At 53.3% G+C, this 16444-nt stretch overlaps 1 protein-coding gene across 5 annotated transcripts in view; it reads left to right on the forward strand.

The window, feature by feature from the left end:
• LTBP2 (latent transforming growth factor beta binding protein 2) overlaps window positions 1-16444 on the forward strand; it is a 117359-nt gene that overhangs the window by 82206 nt on the left and 18709 nt on the right. For all 5 annotated transcript variants that reach the window (XM_074392977.1, XM_039469456.2, XM_010335285.3 and 2 more), the window contains exons 10-17: window positions 1769-1891; window positions 5307-5471; window positions 5721-5936; window positions 7060-7079; window positions 8280-8319; window positions 9453-9554; window positions 11675-11803; window positions 12566-12694. In XM_074392977.1, coding sequence (XP_074249078.1) covers window positions 1769-1891; window positions 5307-5471; window positions 5721-5936; window positions 7060-7079; window positions 8280-8319; window positions 9453-9554; window positions 11675-11803; window positions 12566-12694 — 924 coding nt within the window. The remainder of the gene's footprint in view (window positions 1-1768; window positions 1892-5306; window positions 5472-5720; window positions 5937-7059; window positions 7080-8279; window positions 8320-9452; window positions 9555-11674; window positions 11804-12565; window positions 12695-16444) is intronic.

A 16444-nucleotide genomic window follows, 5' to 3' on the forward strand; every position in this document is an offset into this window, starting at 1 on the left:
GAGTACACATCGGCCAACTAAGGGGATGCAAGCTCTCCAGGCAATGTGAATACCAGAAGCAAAGGAACAGTTTGTGCTGTCTGGAGTGTCCCAGAAAGTTCTGTGTACGTGGCCTGTGTACACATGGGAGATGCCACAGCCAGCATTTCATCAGAGCCACCTGTTTACCCACAGACTTTGGGGAAATGGTGGAGGGCCTTGGATACTATGTTAGGGTTTAGGGGCTCCCTCTAAGAAGTGACAGGGAACCCAGAAGCTTCCTAAGCAGAGGGAAGCACGTTAGATTTGGGTTTGGAGGCCCACATCCCACTGTGGCCACAGTCTGGAGGCATAGGGATCACCGCCCCTTCCCATTTCTCAGCAGCACCTTCCCAGCTCTTATTGGCACCCTGTCCCAATAGGCCATCCTACCAAGGAGTAGTACCCCTTGGTGCCCAGGCTGGGTCACCTTTCAGCCCCTCGTTCCTGTGCCCAGTGCCAATTTCCCCAAACCAGTGAGTGAACTGGTAGCTCTGCAGACACAGGGCTGTGTTGTCTCCTGCCCTGGAGGCAGGTGCCCCTCACAAGCAATTCATGCTCATCACCTCTGCTGCCATCACCATCATCAAAGAAGTGCCATCATCAAGATGGCCCCGACTCCTCGGAGCTTAGATTGTGAGGGCTGGGACTTCCCCTTGGCAGGGAGAAGCTTGCAGCAGGAAAAGGGGGGTTCCTCTTTGAGGTCACAGAGGAAACCAGTGCACCTCTCTTATTTGAAGAACAGCATGGCCTCCACTGGTCTTTTAGGGGATGTGTGCAGCCTGTGCAAGGCAGGGCATTCAGGAGGACCCGGAGATGCATCCTCCTAACCCTCGACCTCTGCACACCCTTGGTGTGACCCCTGCTGTCCCCTTCCCCTTCAGTGACTTCCTCTAGCCTCTGCCTCCTTTTCCTTACCAGGGTGTCCCCTCCTCTAGTTCACTGCAGACATGCTCCCAGGGTCTTGGGCTCTGTGGAGGTGATTCGGGGACCTCTGGAGGAAGGCTGAAGAGGAAGGACTTGGCTGCCCCTTCTCCACCTTCCAACCCAAACAGTCCCCTCCATCTGCTTCCTGTCTGCATCTCAATATGCCACTCTCTAGCTGAGTGACTCTCGGCAAGTTATTCCTGGGACCTCAGTTTCTTCTCCTGTAAAATGAGGACATGTGGGCCTCTTTGATAAAATTGTTTATGAGGATTAATGGGGTATTGTATGTTAATACCCAACAGAGTTCGTAGCATGTAATAGGTGCTCAATAAACACTAGTGCTTGAGGCTGGTCGAGGCAGCTCACGCTTGTAATCCCAGTACTTTGGGAGGCCCAGGTGGGCTGATTGCTTGAGGCCAGGAGTTTGAGACCAGCCATGGGCAACATGGTGAAAATGTGAGTCTACAAAAAATACAAAAATTAGCTGGATGTGGTGGTAAGCGCCCGTAACTCCAGCTACTCAGGAGGCTGAGGCACAAGAATTGCTTGAACCAGGGAGATGGAGGCTGCAATGAGCTGAGATCACACCACTGGTTTGCAATTTTATCTTATTGTGTCCATCTAACAACACCATCCAGCTGTTACTATCACTATCCTCATTTTATAAATGAAACTGAGGCACGGGGAGAGGAATCACACTGAATGCATAGCAGGTCTTTTGTTGTTGTTTTATTTGGAGAGTATTTGAAGATTTCCGCCCAGCCCCTCCCCTGCATCAGGCCTCAGTGGGGTGGGCACCTGGTCATCTCCTCCAACCCTGCAGATATCAACGAGTGCTTGACTCTGGGCCTGTGCAAGGACGCGGAGTGTGTGAACACGAGGGGCAGCTACCTGTGCACGTGCAGACCTGGCCTCATGCTGGATCCGTCGCGGAGCCGCTGTGTGTGTGAGTGCTGACGGGGACGCGGGTGGAGGACACTAGGAGGCAAGATGGGACCCTTCAGATCCGCAGGCCAGGCCCAGGGCAGTAAATTTCCCCAGACCTGATCATCATCCCATGCTCAGGGCCTGTGTCTGCTACTCTACCTGGAGTTTGACCCAATGTGAAAAACCGGATCAGCACGTCCTGCTGGAGCAGAGACAGTTACTGCTTCACTTTTTACTCTAGGCATTTCTTCCAGACCTTTGCACTTTGGAATTCATCCTTTCTATTTCCTTTTTTTTTTTTTTTTTCCCTTTCTAATCATTTTTGCTCCACATGTAGCCTTGTTTACTTTGGCAGTGGGGTGGGGGGAGGAGGGGGCGTGGCCTCTGCTGTGAGGTCTGCTGAGCCTTGGCTGCTGAGTGACCTTTCCAGAAGGGCTGTCCCTAGCATTCATGGAGCTGCTGCCCCACCCCAGGGCCTTTCCACAATCCTGTGGTCCCTTGTGGTTCTGAAGTTTCTCCTCATCCGTGAACACATAGTGAGCATTAGCATTGTGTCCAGGTATATGCGTGCATGCATGTCAGGCAGGCCTGTTTCCAGTGACCTCTGTGGTTTCCAGGGGGAGAGACCAAGGTTGGCCGTACCCTCCAATGGCGGAATTGATGCCATGGCCCAGATGGGGCTTTCTGTGGGCAGGACGGCCTGACCAGAGCTGAATAAAACCAGTCCCAACTGGCCTCTGGGAGGCAGCAGCCCAGGTTGGATGGGCGCCCCCAGCTCAGCAGAGCTCCCTGCGACCGGCCAAACCCTCAGTCTGCAAACTTCCTGGTACTGGGTCTGGGAGGGCCATGGGGTTGAACAAGACTCCACTGCCACCCAGAGAGACTGAACCCAGTGGCTCCAGGGAGAGAAGCAGCAAGAGCTATAGGAGGGGATGCCCAGAGATTGCACCTGGAGAACATGTCAGGCTGCTCTCAAGAAACCCTCGTGGTGGCAGTGGCAGGTGATCAAGGCCTTGAGAGGCTTGCAGCCCTTCCTTCTACTCCATATCACTTACGATCCCTTCGCCAGACAGGGGTGTTTGACATCCACGGTGACATTTATTTATTAGTCCCAGAAAGAGACCCTTAACACAGGAAAGCAGGGATGGCTCTTGAGTGTCCTTTTTTCCCTCTCTGTCCCTGGTGTTACTCCCTCCAGCCTCCCACAATGAGTCACCTCCCTGTAGGTGGGAGGGGTGGCGTGCTTTGTTTCTGAGTTCTGCCTCCTTTCCTCCCTGCCACCTGACCGGGTCCAGTGGAGCAGTCTACAGGACTACCCCAGCCTCCTGATATTCCCTCCTGGGTCATCTCCACCCTGGGGTTCAAAGGGACAGAGACCTTCCTTGCAGTGTCCCAAGGGAAGTGGCTGCTAGAAGCAGAGATTGTACCTGGAGATCCAGGGCTCACAGCCTGGCTGATGATTTACCCGTGGTGAGCATGTGAGCTTTGACAAGCCACTCTCACACACCTTACACTCTATTTAATCTCTATGACAATATCACAAAGAAAGTTTATTAATCAGGAGTCTTTGGATTGCAAGTGACAGAAACCAAACTCAAACTGCCTTAAGCAAAGAAAGAATTCACTGGGGCTGGGCACGGTGGCTCACACCTATAATCCCAGCAGTTTGGGAGGCTGAGGCAGGTGCATCACTTGAGCTCAGGAGTTCAAGACCAGCCTAGGCAACATGGTGAGACTTTGCAAAAATTAAATCAAATCCCAGCTCCACCATGAGCTACAAGACCTCCCTGGGCCTTAGCTTCTTCCTGTGTAAAATAAAGACAAGAGTGATCATTCCATGTGTCTTTTGTAAAGACACATGCCTGTCTTTACAAAAAAATTAAAAATTAGCCAGGCATGGTGGTGCGTGCCTGTAGTCCTGGCTACTTGGGAGGCTGAGGTGGGAGGATGGCTTGAGCCCAGGAGGCAGAGGTCGCAGTGAGCTGAGATTGTGGCACTATACTGCAGCCTGGCCAACAGAGCGAGACTTCTAAAAAAAAAAAAAAAAAGCATTGGTTCACACAACTAAGCAGTGCAGGCATGGTTTGGCCCCAGGCTGGCTGACCCAGGCAGCCACCATGTTGCAGGGTGTGCTGCTGTTTCCTCTGTGTCCGTTTCATGATTCCTTCAAAGGTAGTCACCAGATGCTCTAGGTCTACACCCTCTCAGCCTTGCAAACTCAATAAAAAATGAGCCCCTTTTCCCTAATGCCCAGGAATAGTCTCAATGCTGATTATCATTGGACCTCCTTAGTATGGTGCCCATCACTGATCCAATCACTGTAACCTGGGGTATGGACCACATGCCTTCAGCCAGAAAGGTGTCAGCCTCCACTGCAGTCACATGGGCCAAGGGTGGGAAACTGGTGGCTCCCATAGGAGACCCAGGGTGATTACACTAGAATATGGCACATAGACTCTGGGCAGGCAGAAATACAGGTGTCCCCTGCCATGGAATGATCATTTTCATCTTCATTTTACATGTGAAGAAGCCAAGGCCCAGGGAGGTCCCATAGTTCATGGCGGATCGGTCTGCTGCATCCTGGGCCTGACCAGGACTTCCCCAGAATAATTCATTCCTCAACTTTGATTGATGTCCTCTTCACCCCACCTCTCCTCCTCTTAGAATCCAGTCCACCCTCTATGGATTCCAGACTTTTCCAACTTGGCATGCCTCCTCGTCTTCCACTGAGATAACATAAATAAACTATTCTTTAATATTTATTATCAAAGTACAAGAAAGGAGATAAGGGTGATGGCATTGCTACGACCTAAGCCCAGTGTAGTTCAAACTCACAGTTACCCTCAGTATTTTGATTGGCTGGTTGATTCCGTCTTTGATTGGTTCACTGATTTAGCTGTCCATCCGTAGATTCAACAAGCTTTACTGAGCATCTGCGTGCACCAGACACGATGGAAGGTGCTTGGGTGCCAGAGATGACCAAGATAGAGTCCCTGTCCTTCGAGCTCCCCATTGAGCCTTCGTTCCTTACCTTGTCTCATATTCCGGAAGGCTGTGGTCCTCAGGATGTACTGCTCCCTGCTCAACCCCAGGCACCCCTGGGGCCTTCAGTAAACATTTCTAAACTCAGCACCTTAGACAAGCAGCTGCATCCTCATTCCCGGCTCTCAGGTGACTCCTCCTCATGCAGGTGGGGAGTCACGGGTCTCACCCAGCACATGATATTTGCAGGTGCTGAGACATTCTACTCTGCCTCTTCCTCCTAAAGTTCTTGTGAGGATTTACAGGGCTTTAAACGTCATGACGGAGATACGGGCCGGGCCAGGCCAGTCTGAGTGCATGAGGCCAGCCACACCTCCATCCACTGCCCTCCCAGCTTTGCATTCCCCTCCCACTGGCCACCTGCCCACCTTCATGTGCTGTGTCTGTTGCAGCGGACAAGGCCATCTCCATGCTGCAGGGACTGTGCTACCGGTCACTGGGGCCTGGCACCTGCACCCTGCCTTTGGCCCAGCGGATCACCAAGCAGATATGCTGCTGCAGCCGTGTGGGCAAAGCATGGGGCGGCGACTGTGAGAAATGCCCTTTGCCTGGCACAGGTAACCCCCGTCTCCATCCGGGCTTTCACTCCCTCAAGGCCAGTAACCATGTTGCCAGCCTGGGTAGACCTCCCTGAAGCTGGAAGACTGAAGTATTCTTCCCTGCCTGTTTACTTGCTTACTCCAACTTGGGGCTCCCTTCCTCTTTGCTCCCACAATTGCCCTGTCTCCCAAAGGAGGGAAAGGAGGGCCCTGATTTCCTGCAGGAACAGCACCTCTCAGCTTGTCCTCTGACTGTTGCCTTTGCAGAGGCCTTCAGAGAGATCTGCCCCGCCGGCCACGGCTACACCTACGCCAGCTCTGACATCCGCCTGTCCATGAGGAAAGCCGAGGAGGAGGAGCTGGCCAGGCCCCCAAGGGAGCAAGGGCAGAGGAGCAATGGAGCACTGCCCGGCCCAGCAGACAGACAGCCGCTCCGGCTTGTCACAGACACCTGGCTCGAGGCTGGGACCGTCCCTGACAAGGGTATCTGAGCTGGGGGAGATGCCCGAGGGATTCCCCTTTCCCCTGTTTCCAGCACCTCAGAGAACTGTGGGCATTTATCTTGGGTCCCTGGGCATCCCACCTCTGGGGCATTAGGAAAGGGAGTTTGGAGCAGCAGCACCCAGCCCTGGCAGCCTTCTCTCATGGCCTGGTACAACTGCAGGGCCCCACCTACTTCCTCTCCATATGAGGTCAAGAGACGCTCATGCCCCAGGGAGTTGCTTGTGGAGGTGGGAAAGGTCAGCCGCAGCCCCCACCCCAGCAATCAGGTCTCTCTGTCTCCTGCCCACTAGCCATGCAGTTTCTGGGGCCGGTGCTTGCTGCAGGCCTGAACAGCTGGCAGGTGGGTCCTGGGGACCTGCATGCTAGACCCCTGGCCCTGGTCTTAGAGTCAGAGTGCTAACTCAGCCCAGCGACGTTGGACTCCAGCGGCACGGGGCTGGAGGGAGGTTGAGTATGAGGCTCTCCTTGCAAGCGCCCTGAAAGCTCTGGAGAAGTCATGCCCAGGTGACTGGTAACACTGAGTTCAGGAGGCCTGGCGCATCACAAGGCCAGGAAAACTATGTGATTGCTCATATTGCTCCGGGAATCTGGACTAGACAGGGAAGTGAGGACAGAGTCCCAGTGCTGTGGACACAGGACACTGGCCAAGCCAGGACCAACTCCACTCCTTCCTCAAACTGTTCCCCTGGCCCAGAGCCCAGGGCAGGGGGCAGCATTACCCAGCCTGGCTGGGAGGCATGGGAGGGAGGAGGTAGCAGTGCAAAGAGGTGGCTCCAGGATGGCTGCGGTGGACAGGCCCGGGAGCAGGTGGGACTCCTGTCACCGGAGGCCTTACAGGAAAGCAGGGGCTTCCGCTTACCAAGTGAGAGCCTGCACTGAGCTATCTTCAGGCCCTCCAGACCTGGGGTTCTGGGATTCTGTGGTGGCTAGTCCCTGCAGGGGTGACAGGCAGAGGCAGGTAGAAGAGTCCACGCTCTCTGTGCTGCTGGCCCTGACGGGGACATGGTCCGGGTGCAGACTGTGAAGCCGCCCAAGTGGTAGTGAGGGGAGAAGGCAGCCAGACCCTCCTCCCTGAGCTAACGCCCTCACCTTTCCCTTCCAGGTGACTCTCAGGCTGGCCAGGTGAGTGGGTCCTCTCACTAGGAAGTCGGGCAAGCATGGTAGAGGTGAGGACCTGGTAGCAGCTCAGGCCCCAGGACAGTGAGAGGGAGGAAGATGGAGTGTCTCTCAGATTTTACTTGAAGAGATGACCAAGTGGGAGGATTGATCCAAAGACCCAGTTTTACCCTAAAGGAAGTGACAGCAACAGCTCCTGTTGACGGAGTGGCCCCTGTGCAAACAGTTTCCCATTTGGGATGGGCTGGGGCCCCTTCAGAAAGGAAGTGGGAACATGTCCTGTTAGTCCTGGCCATCGCTCAAGCTTTAAGCACTGCAGATGGGGTGTAGAGCTGGTTCCAGTTCATTCTGGGTCTGTCACTTTCTGCCCTGGTTTAGTTGGACCTCAGGTCTCCTCTGCATGGGGAAGTGCGGGCACAGCTGTGAACAGCCTCAAACCACCTCACTGAGAAAGGCACATCCAACTCCCTTCCCTGTGCCCAAGATTCCCCTGGGAAAAACTGGGTGTCCTCCTAGGAAAACATTCCAGAAGAGGAGATCTGTTTCTTCCTTCATCAGCCTTAGTCCCTGCTCTGTTCCCCAACCCTCCAAATTGCATTGCTGACTGTCCCCAAATACAGTTTCTCCGAGGGGTCTTGTTCTCTCCCTGGGCTCCCATGTGATGTCCTCCCAGGCAAAAGCGCTAACCCCGGTCCCCACGGCTGCAGCCAGGCTCCAAGGCCGTTTTCACCCTCTGCCCACTCTTCTCCTGTTGCGTCCCCACCTCTCAGCTACCTCTGTCCACCAGCCGTGTTGAGGGACACCAGGTATGGCCTGCAGTCCCAGCTTCTCCACACTGGCCCTGTGGCTCCAGGCACTCTAGTGAACCTGCAGAGCTTCTGTGACTGTGTTGAGATTAGGGGGTTATAGCTGACATCACACTTGCTAACTTTCCACCATGTACCCAGCACTGAGCTGGCACATCAGCTCATTTCATCATTTCAACTTCCCATCATAAGATAGTTGAGAAGACGAATGAAGTGAGTGGTATAAAGCGCCTGGCAGAATACCCAGCATAGAGTAAGAACTCATCAATATCAGGAAGGAATGAAAACATGAATGAGCCAGCTGGTAGGAAGCCCGGAAGTGGGGGTGAGCGTGGTGGAAGGTTGCATGTCGCAGGGACAACAGAGGAGCCAAAAGTGACCCTCTCCTGTTTCTGTACAGGTCACAACCAGTGTCACTCCTGCACCTGCCTGGGTCCCAGGTGAGTGTCCTTCTTCTTAGCGGCTCCCAGGCAAAAGAGAAGGGAGGGAAAGAGAGTCCTTAATCAGGAGTGGAGTTATCATGTATGAGCTGGTCTACACTCACACAAATCAGAGGAGGGTGAGAAGGATGTGGCCTGTGAGTGCTGTTTCTGGGAGCTCTCTATACACCTAAGGTGAGGTCAGTGAGAGACTCCATGATGCTTCACAGATAGTTTTCTTCTTTTTTTGAGATGGAGTTTCACTCTGTCACCTAGGCTGGAGTGTGGTGGTATGATCTTGACTCATTGCAACCTGTTTCCCAGGTTCAAGCAATTCTTAGCCTGTTTCAGCCTCCCCAGTAGCTGGGACTACAAGCGTGTACCACCACGCCTGGCTAATTTTTGTATTTTGAGTAGAGACGGGGTTTTACCATATTGGTGGGGCTAGTTTCGAACTCCTGACCTCAGGTGATCCGCCTGCCTCAGCCTCCCAAAGTGCTGGGATTACAGGTGTGAGCCACCACGCCAGGCCATCACAGATAGTTTTCTAGCCACAGAACTCTTTGTGAATTTCATGGCACCACTTGGCACATAAATCAGAACAAAGAGACAGCACTAGCTATAAGAGGTGGTCGGCTGGGTTGCTAGACTCCTCCCAGGAGGCTTTGTCTTACCTCCTAAAACCGCTACTTGCCTGCCACTGGTGTTGGGTTCAGACATTGGAAGGCTGAGCTCATGGTTCCTGTAAAACAGAAGACACTGATGCCTGTCTTGCAGCATCTCAAGGCAAATAAGATGTTGGTATTTGTGGCAGAGCTCTGTAAGCTGTGAAACGCTTCGTCAGCAGAAGGGAAAGAATGTTGAAGTGCAAATCAGGAGACCCAGGTGTCTGGCTGGCCTTGGACAAGTAGCCATTTCTGCAAGCCTCAGTCTCCTGTGCCTGAAATGGAGGATTGGGCTAGATGTCCTCCAAGGCCTGTGAGAGCTCTGAGATTCTCTAAGTGGGGCCAGATTAACTTTCAAGAGACTGGAAGGCATGGGAGTGACCCACCCAGACTTCACCCTTCGGTCTTGGGAGTCTGAGCAGCAGGGAAAAGGGAGGGGCCACGGTCAGCCAAGGGGCTGACCCACCTCTTCTCCTCTCTCCTCCGCAGGGGATGCCACAACCCCACCAATGCCTGAACAGGGAATTCCAGAGATACAGGAAGAACAAGTGACCCCCTCCACCACTGTGCTGGTGACCCTGAGCACCCCAGGTAGCTGCAGCCAGCCCTTTGGGGCTCCCTGTGCCCTGCTCTGAGAGCCATGGCTGTCCAGAGCCAACTCCGGGGTGGGGGCATGAGTGGAATGCCCCTGGCCTTTCCAACTAAGTGAAGTCTCCAGCAGGGTCCTGGCCGCCCTCTGCACCCCGGCCTCATCTTACAAAGAGCACAGGGTCCCTCTAGTGAAAGCGAGAGCCCTGTCTGGAGCACTGTCCAAGCCCAGAAGGGGGAAGAGAAGGGACGCCGTGGGAGAGGGAAGCCAGGGGTCTTCCAGGAGAATCTGGGGTCCCTTTCGAAGAAGGGGAACATGGAGAGTGTGGTCCGCTGGGGTCCTGGCTCTTCCAGGCCACCCCTCCCCCAAGTCAGCAGAGTGCCCTGGCAGCGAGCAGCTGCCTGCCCACGGGAAGGGCTGATTTTCGGGAAGGAACATGGCTCTGTTTCTCAAGATTGTTAAACAAGCCTGCATTCCTCTCCCTCTGGTCAGCTACAGTGATGGGAGTGAGGGGCGGGCGTGGAGGCGATCCTGGCAAATCCACCTTGCTCTGGAATGTGCCCTCCTTAAAGGCTCATTGTCTGGGGACTTGGTGCCAGAGAAGCAAGGCGGGTGTTGTCGCCGCCGTTCCCTGCACACATGTGTGCCCGTTCTGGGGGCTCCTGCTCTCTTAACCTCACAACTGGATCCAGAAACCCAAGTCACCTTGGGTGGGGGTGAGGGTAGTGGTGGGGTTCTAAATTTCTTCCAGCAAAGGGAAAGCCCCTGCAGCCTGGGAGAAAGTCCAGAGAGTGGGGAGCAGGGGTTCAGCCTTCCCAGGTGTACCCCACTGACCTCTCTCAGGACCTCTCTCCTCGGGGCTCAAGGTGCTGCTCCAGGGAGCGTCCTCTTCTGTCCTCTGCTCAGCAGGCAGAGTGCATGGAGGAGTGCTGAGTTTCTGACAAGGAAAATGGGTGTGGAGGAACGGATGGGTAGCTGGGCCAGGGGCAGGGGGCAGGGGACAGGCCAAGCTCAGCAGCAGCTCTTGACGTGTGAGTGAGTGTCTCTACCATCACCGCCAGCCTCAGCCTTTTGCCCTATCCCCCTTCTCCTCTGCCATTCTGTAACCCCATCCCTCTGGGCAGACATTTAAGACCAAGCTGAGGGCCCCTACCGCCCTCCAGGTGGACACAAACTTGAAGCTAGGCCCAGGGAGAGGGTAGACTTGGGCACACATTCAATTCAGTACAATTTGGCAGACTAAGCCCCCTGTATACCCACATACAGACCGCTTCCCAACTCATTCCCTTGGGCCTTCAGGTTCTCCTGAGCTGTCGGGGCAGGGCAGGGAGCCCTGAGCATGTGGGCTTCAGGCAGAGACTTCAGGTTGGACACAAAGGCAGAAGGCATCATTCATTCATTCATTCATTTGGCATGTTCTAAGTGCCAGTGAGTCTGCCTCCAAATTGTTTCTCAATTCTGCACCTGTCTCCCCACTTTTCACCTCATCACCACTACCCAAGGCAGACCCTCATTTAAATTATTCAACAGGTTTTAAGGGCCCACTACCTCTCCCATATCAGTTCATCCATCATCTCACTGCCTGAGTGCCCTTTCTAGGACTGCTCTGACCCACTCCCACCTTTCACCAACACCCTGTTACAGGCCAGTCTCAATGTGGCATTCAAGGCTTGCTCAGTGGGCCCCAGCCCACCTCTCCCATTTCGCCCGTGGTTTTCCCCATGCACCTTATTCACCAGATCCGTCCATCTGTCCAGGGAAAACTGGGCAGGAGTTACAAGGAGGGATGGCACTGGGCACTGGGCACTGAGTAGGAGTCGGGCCCATTTTTGGGGTGGGGCCAGGTTGGAGGGTTTTTGCAGAAATTTGCTGGACATATGGGTGACCTATTAGATCTCAGTGAGGAGAATGCCCTACCTTGAGCTCCATCCTGGGTAGGGGTCCCGGGCAGAGGTCCTCTGGGGTCTTATGCAAAGCTAAGCTGTGCATGGGTATGGGAGGGAGGGCCTGGCTAAGGTTGGCCTTCTGAGGCCCCTAGACCCTGGCCACCAACTCTCTGCACCACACTCCACTATCCAGCACCTACCCTGCCATAACTTCTGCTTTGCTCTGTCTCCCACAGACATTGACAGATGTGCTACTGGAGACACCAACATCTGTGGCCCTGGAACCTGCGTGAACCTCCCAGATGGATACAGATGTGTCTGCAGCCCTGGCTACCAGCTGCACCCCAGCCAGGCCTACTGCACAGGTATTCACTTGGGTGCCCTGGGCTTACTTGGCGGCTTGGGTAGATGGGAGCAGGGGCTAGGAGGCTGAGTTGAGAGTCCAGGAAGAAGCAGAAGGTCCAAGCAGTGCTGGGTGGTCAGTGAGTTTAGGAGTGCGGTTCCTATGGACAAAGCTAACGTTAACCTTCAGGGGAAGACCAGTCTCGGTGAGCCCCATCCGATGAGTCTCCAGGACTCCAGGAGCATGGAAGCCACCCCACTGCATGCACCCTGACCTGTGCCTGGCAGCTGTCTGCACTGAGATCAGCCCACACCTCAAACTGGCCATTTTGCTGCCTGCAGAGTGGACCAAGTTCTGCCCTACTTGCAAATGTCTCCACCAGGGTCATCCCTGGGGGCAGATCTGAGACTAAGATAAATCATCCCCTGTGGATGAGAGGACCTCATTCTTCCTCCCCTCACTATGTTCAAATAAGGGAGAAACACCTACTGTGGTTTCGGAGGAGAAAGGAATCATGAGGCTACTGGAAGAAGGAGACAAGGGGCAGAGAGGAGGGGCTAGCAGTCACCCCAGGCTTCTGGTGCCTAAGTGGGCTCTATGGGCTAACTTTATGGCTTCCAGCCTTAGGATTTTCATCTCCTCAGCCTCTTCCACTCCCTCACCCCTTCCTTGCCACATGGCACCGCCCCCTGCCCTGTCCTTAGTGTGGGCAGGTTGCTGGCAGGTGCCCAAAGAATGACACCACTGGCCCCCTTGACCTGCCTCCCTGTCTCCTTCTGGTCAGATGACAACGAGTGTCTGAGGGACCCCTGCAAAGGGAAAGGGCGCTGTATCAACCGCGTGGGTTCCTACTCCTGCTTCTGCCACCCTGGCTACACGCTGGCCACCTCGGGGGCCACGCAGGAGTGTCAAGGTAAGCCAAGCCCGCCCTTGCCCTTGGCCATGCCCCACAGTCTCAAGGGGATGGAAGAGGAGCCAGGGGTTCACACCCCCAAACCCCATGCTGCAGAATGGGGAGTGGGCAGCTGAGGGAGGAGAGAACAGAACTCAGGCCTGGATCTGGGCGGAAGCTAACCCTATGCCAGTGGCAAGGAGGGGTAGAAATCCAAAAGCCAGCAATCTCTGCAAAGGCCCTAAGGCATTGTAGGTGGAGCCAAGAGTGTCACAGGGTCAGGAGACATGCCTGGAGATGAGGACTAATCACCAGGCCCCCCCCCCAACCCGAACTCTGAGTGACAAGGAGCTGCTTTCATTTTAGGGAAGGAGGGAGACCCATGAGGACGCCAGCCTGGGGCTATTGGCAAACCAGGGAGTAGGTGTGCCTTTGAATGAGGAGCACGGGTTCCCAGCAGCTTGGAGACGCTCACAGGGCTTTGAACTTCCCTGGGAAGATGTGGCCCACTGCCAGGGGACTCTTGATAAATACGCTTCCAACGCAAACCCTTTAATGATGCAAAACACTCCCCATACATTTTTTTTCTACATATATTTTTATGATTAAGTTCACAAATAATATAATGCAGCAGTGCTTGCCTGCCCCCTTCCTTCCTTCCTTCCTTCTTTCTTTCCTTTCTTTCTTTCTTCCTTTCTTTCCTTCTTTCCTTCTTTCTTTCCTTCTTTCTTTCTTTCCTTCTTTCCTTATCTCTTTCCTTCCTTCCTTCTTTCTTTCTTTCTTTTTGAGATGGAGTCTCGTTCTGTTGCCAGGTTACAGTGCAGTGTTGCCATCTCAGCTCACTGCAACCTCCACCTCCCAGGTTCAAGTAATTCCCTTGCCTCAGCCTCCCAACTAGCTGGCACTACAGATGCCCACCACCACGCCCAGCTAATTTTTATATTTTGAGTAGAGATGGGTTTTCACCATGTTGGCCAGGATGGTCTCCATCTCTACCTTGTGATTCGCCCACCTCGGCCTCCCAAAGTGCTGGGATTTACAGGCATGAGCCACCGCGCCCGGCCTAATGCAGTGCTTTCTAAGCAGCACCTTAAGATTCATAACCCAGTTGTAAATCCTTCACCTCAAGAGGGGCCCTGCGAGTGCTTGGGGCTCACATTCCTGGTTCTGGCCAGACCCCCAGGGAGGCCAGGGAAGCTGTGTAGCCTCCAGCTGCCAGGATCCCCTTGGGTTCCAATGCCCCGGGGGTCCAGTGTACAGAAACCAAAACCACCCAGGTCCTCTCACTTGATTATGGAGGGAAGGGAAGTAGAAGGGGCAGACCACCTACCTTAACGGAAGAGCGGGAGAATCATGGGTGGCATTCATTGTGCTCTCACGCGTTGGGCACCTATGTGACAGGCACTGTGCCAAGCTCTGAGGATGCTGAGATGAGTGAAGTATGAATGGTGACACACTGGGATGGAGATGAGGAGGCAAGTGGTTCTGTATGAGGTTATTTGGGTGCTTGAGCTGGAGCAGAGTAAGAATAGCTACCATTTAATGAGCACTTATATGTCAGCACTGTTCCAAGCACTTAGTTACATGAAGTTCATCATCCCAACTCCATGTTGTAGAAATCCTTAGCCCCATTTAACAGTTTAGCAAACTGAGGCTCAGAGGTGAATTGAAATACCCAGGGGCCTCAAACCTAGTGGTGACAAAGCTAGAAACAGAATCAAATCACTCTAGCTCCAAAGCATGGTTTGCTTCCAAAGACACATTCCCTTACACGCAGGGTGTTGGACACCACCATGGAGCATGAATAGGAATGGAGGAAGCAGCAGGTATTCCAGGTAGAGGGAAGTGTCTCTGTAGAGACCTAAGTAGTGAACGTTTCCCGGCATGCTCTGGGAATAATGATGAATACAGTGTGACTGGAGCAGGGCTACGTGGAGGAAGAGGCCAGTGTGGGAAATGTCTCGAGTGCCAGGCTGAGGTGTTTGGATACTGTCTCACAGGCAGGGGAAGCCAGTAGAAGTCTGTGAGCAAAACGGTGGTGACTGGGTCAGCTGACTTCCAGGGAGCTGACTCAAGCGGCAGGGCTCAGAACAGGCAGGAGGAGCCAGGACAGAGGCTGAGGGAAGGGGGCTTCTCTGGGCTCCAGTGGTCCAGGTGGGTGTTGTGGGCCAGAGGCATTGTTCTTTGCAGACCTAGTCTGGGGAGCTGGACTGGGATGAGCAGCAGCTGCTGCAGGGAATGGGATCACCAGGACTGGCCCAGACGCGGGTTTCTGCCAGGGGCCAGCCTGGGTGTCCAAGATGTCTCTGCCAGCCCCAGCAGCTGGGGGACAAGGGGTGGGGCTCAAGGTTGGCTGTAAGTACTTGTGGGGCTTGGCTGCCACTTGAAGAGGCCTTGTCCCAAATAACTCCCACTTTCTAAAGTTTGCCAGTCTCATACAGTAATATCTCATTACTTCAATGATTTAATATTTATATTGATTGATTATTTAAATAATTTATATAATTAATATAAACTACTATAATTTATATTATATAAGTTAATATAAGTAAGATACATTGTGTACATATTAAATATCTAGGTAAATGTTTACCAATAGATGTAAGCATGTCTTCATCCATTAGCCTGTGGGTTTCCTCATCTGTAAACTGCTGGGTCCTATTTTTGTTCAGTCTTCCAATGGTGGTTGCTGCTTTTTCCTGGGTCTCTTTAGGAGTCCATTATAGATTGTAGATTCTTGGCTGGATTTAGAAATTGCAATGCTCCCATTTTGTCCTCTATCCTTTAAGCTTATCTACATTTCTTGGAACAGAAATTCTTAATTTTGATGTATTGAGATCCACAATTTTGCCTTTTTGTGTGTGTTTTGGGGGCTTTGTTTAAGAAATCTTTCCATATCCTGAAGTCACAAAGATATTCTCCTATACCTTGAGTTCTAGTTTTCCCTTTTATCATATGCTTTGATTCATCTGGAGTCTGTCTTTGTATGGCTGTTAAGAACCCGGTCTTTAGCTATTCACATCTCCATTTTTCTCCCTGGAGCCAGAGAGTTTTCCAAACCAACGATCAGACAGTCATCCCAGCCCCAGGGGTTAACGAGTTCTTCATCCATTCCCACACATGGCCCTGTCTATGAGTTCCCTTTTCTCTTCCATTGGGATTAGAGTTTCTCACAGTGAACACCACTTATTCCAGAATTGCCTGAAGAGTTATAAGAACGTGGGTTCCAGGGCCCACTAGTATGTCTGGGTCAGAATCTCTGGCTGTGGGTCTAGGAACGTGCGTTTCCCACCTTCTGGCGGTGACTTTGCTGTGCACTGGAGTTTTATGAAGCATTGCTCAAGTGAAGGCACTGTCCATGAACAAATGATTCTGATTCAATTCCTTCAGGAAGCACTAATTGGGGTTCTGTGCTGGGCACTGGTGGCGCTGAGATAATAAGGCATGTTCCCAGCAGTCAAGGAGAGCTACAGGTACACTGAGAGCCGGGCCCTCAGGGAATGCTGGGTTAGAGATGAGTGGGAGGCAGTCACGCTGGTGGGTAGGAAGCTGCTCCAGGCAAGGGGACAGTGTGGGCAGAGGCTGAGGAACAGGTCCTGTGTGTCAAGGGTAGGAGAGGTGTGGGTGGCAGGAAACAGATGAGACGCAGGCTGGGGCCACTCATGCAATATCTCACATGCCAGGCTGAGGAGCTTGGATTTGACGGGGTTCAACGCTAGGATAATAATAGCTAAAATTTCTGCAGTGTTACCTCATGCCAGGCGGGCACGG

This window comes from Saimiri boliviensis, chromosome 2 (assembly GCF_048565385.1).
Source record: "Saimiri boliviensis isolate mSaiBol1 chromosome 2, mSaiBol1.pri, whole genome shotgun sequence".
Lineage (NCBI taxonomy): Eukaryota > Metazoa > Chordata > Mammalia > Primates > Cebidae > Saimiri > Saimiri boliviensis.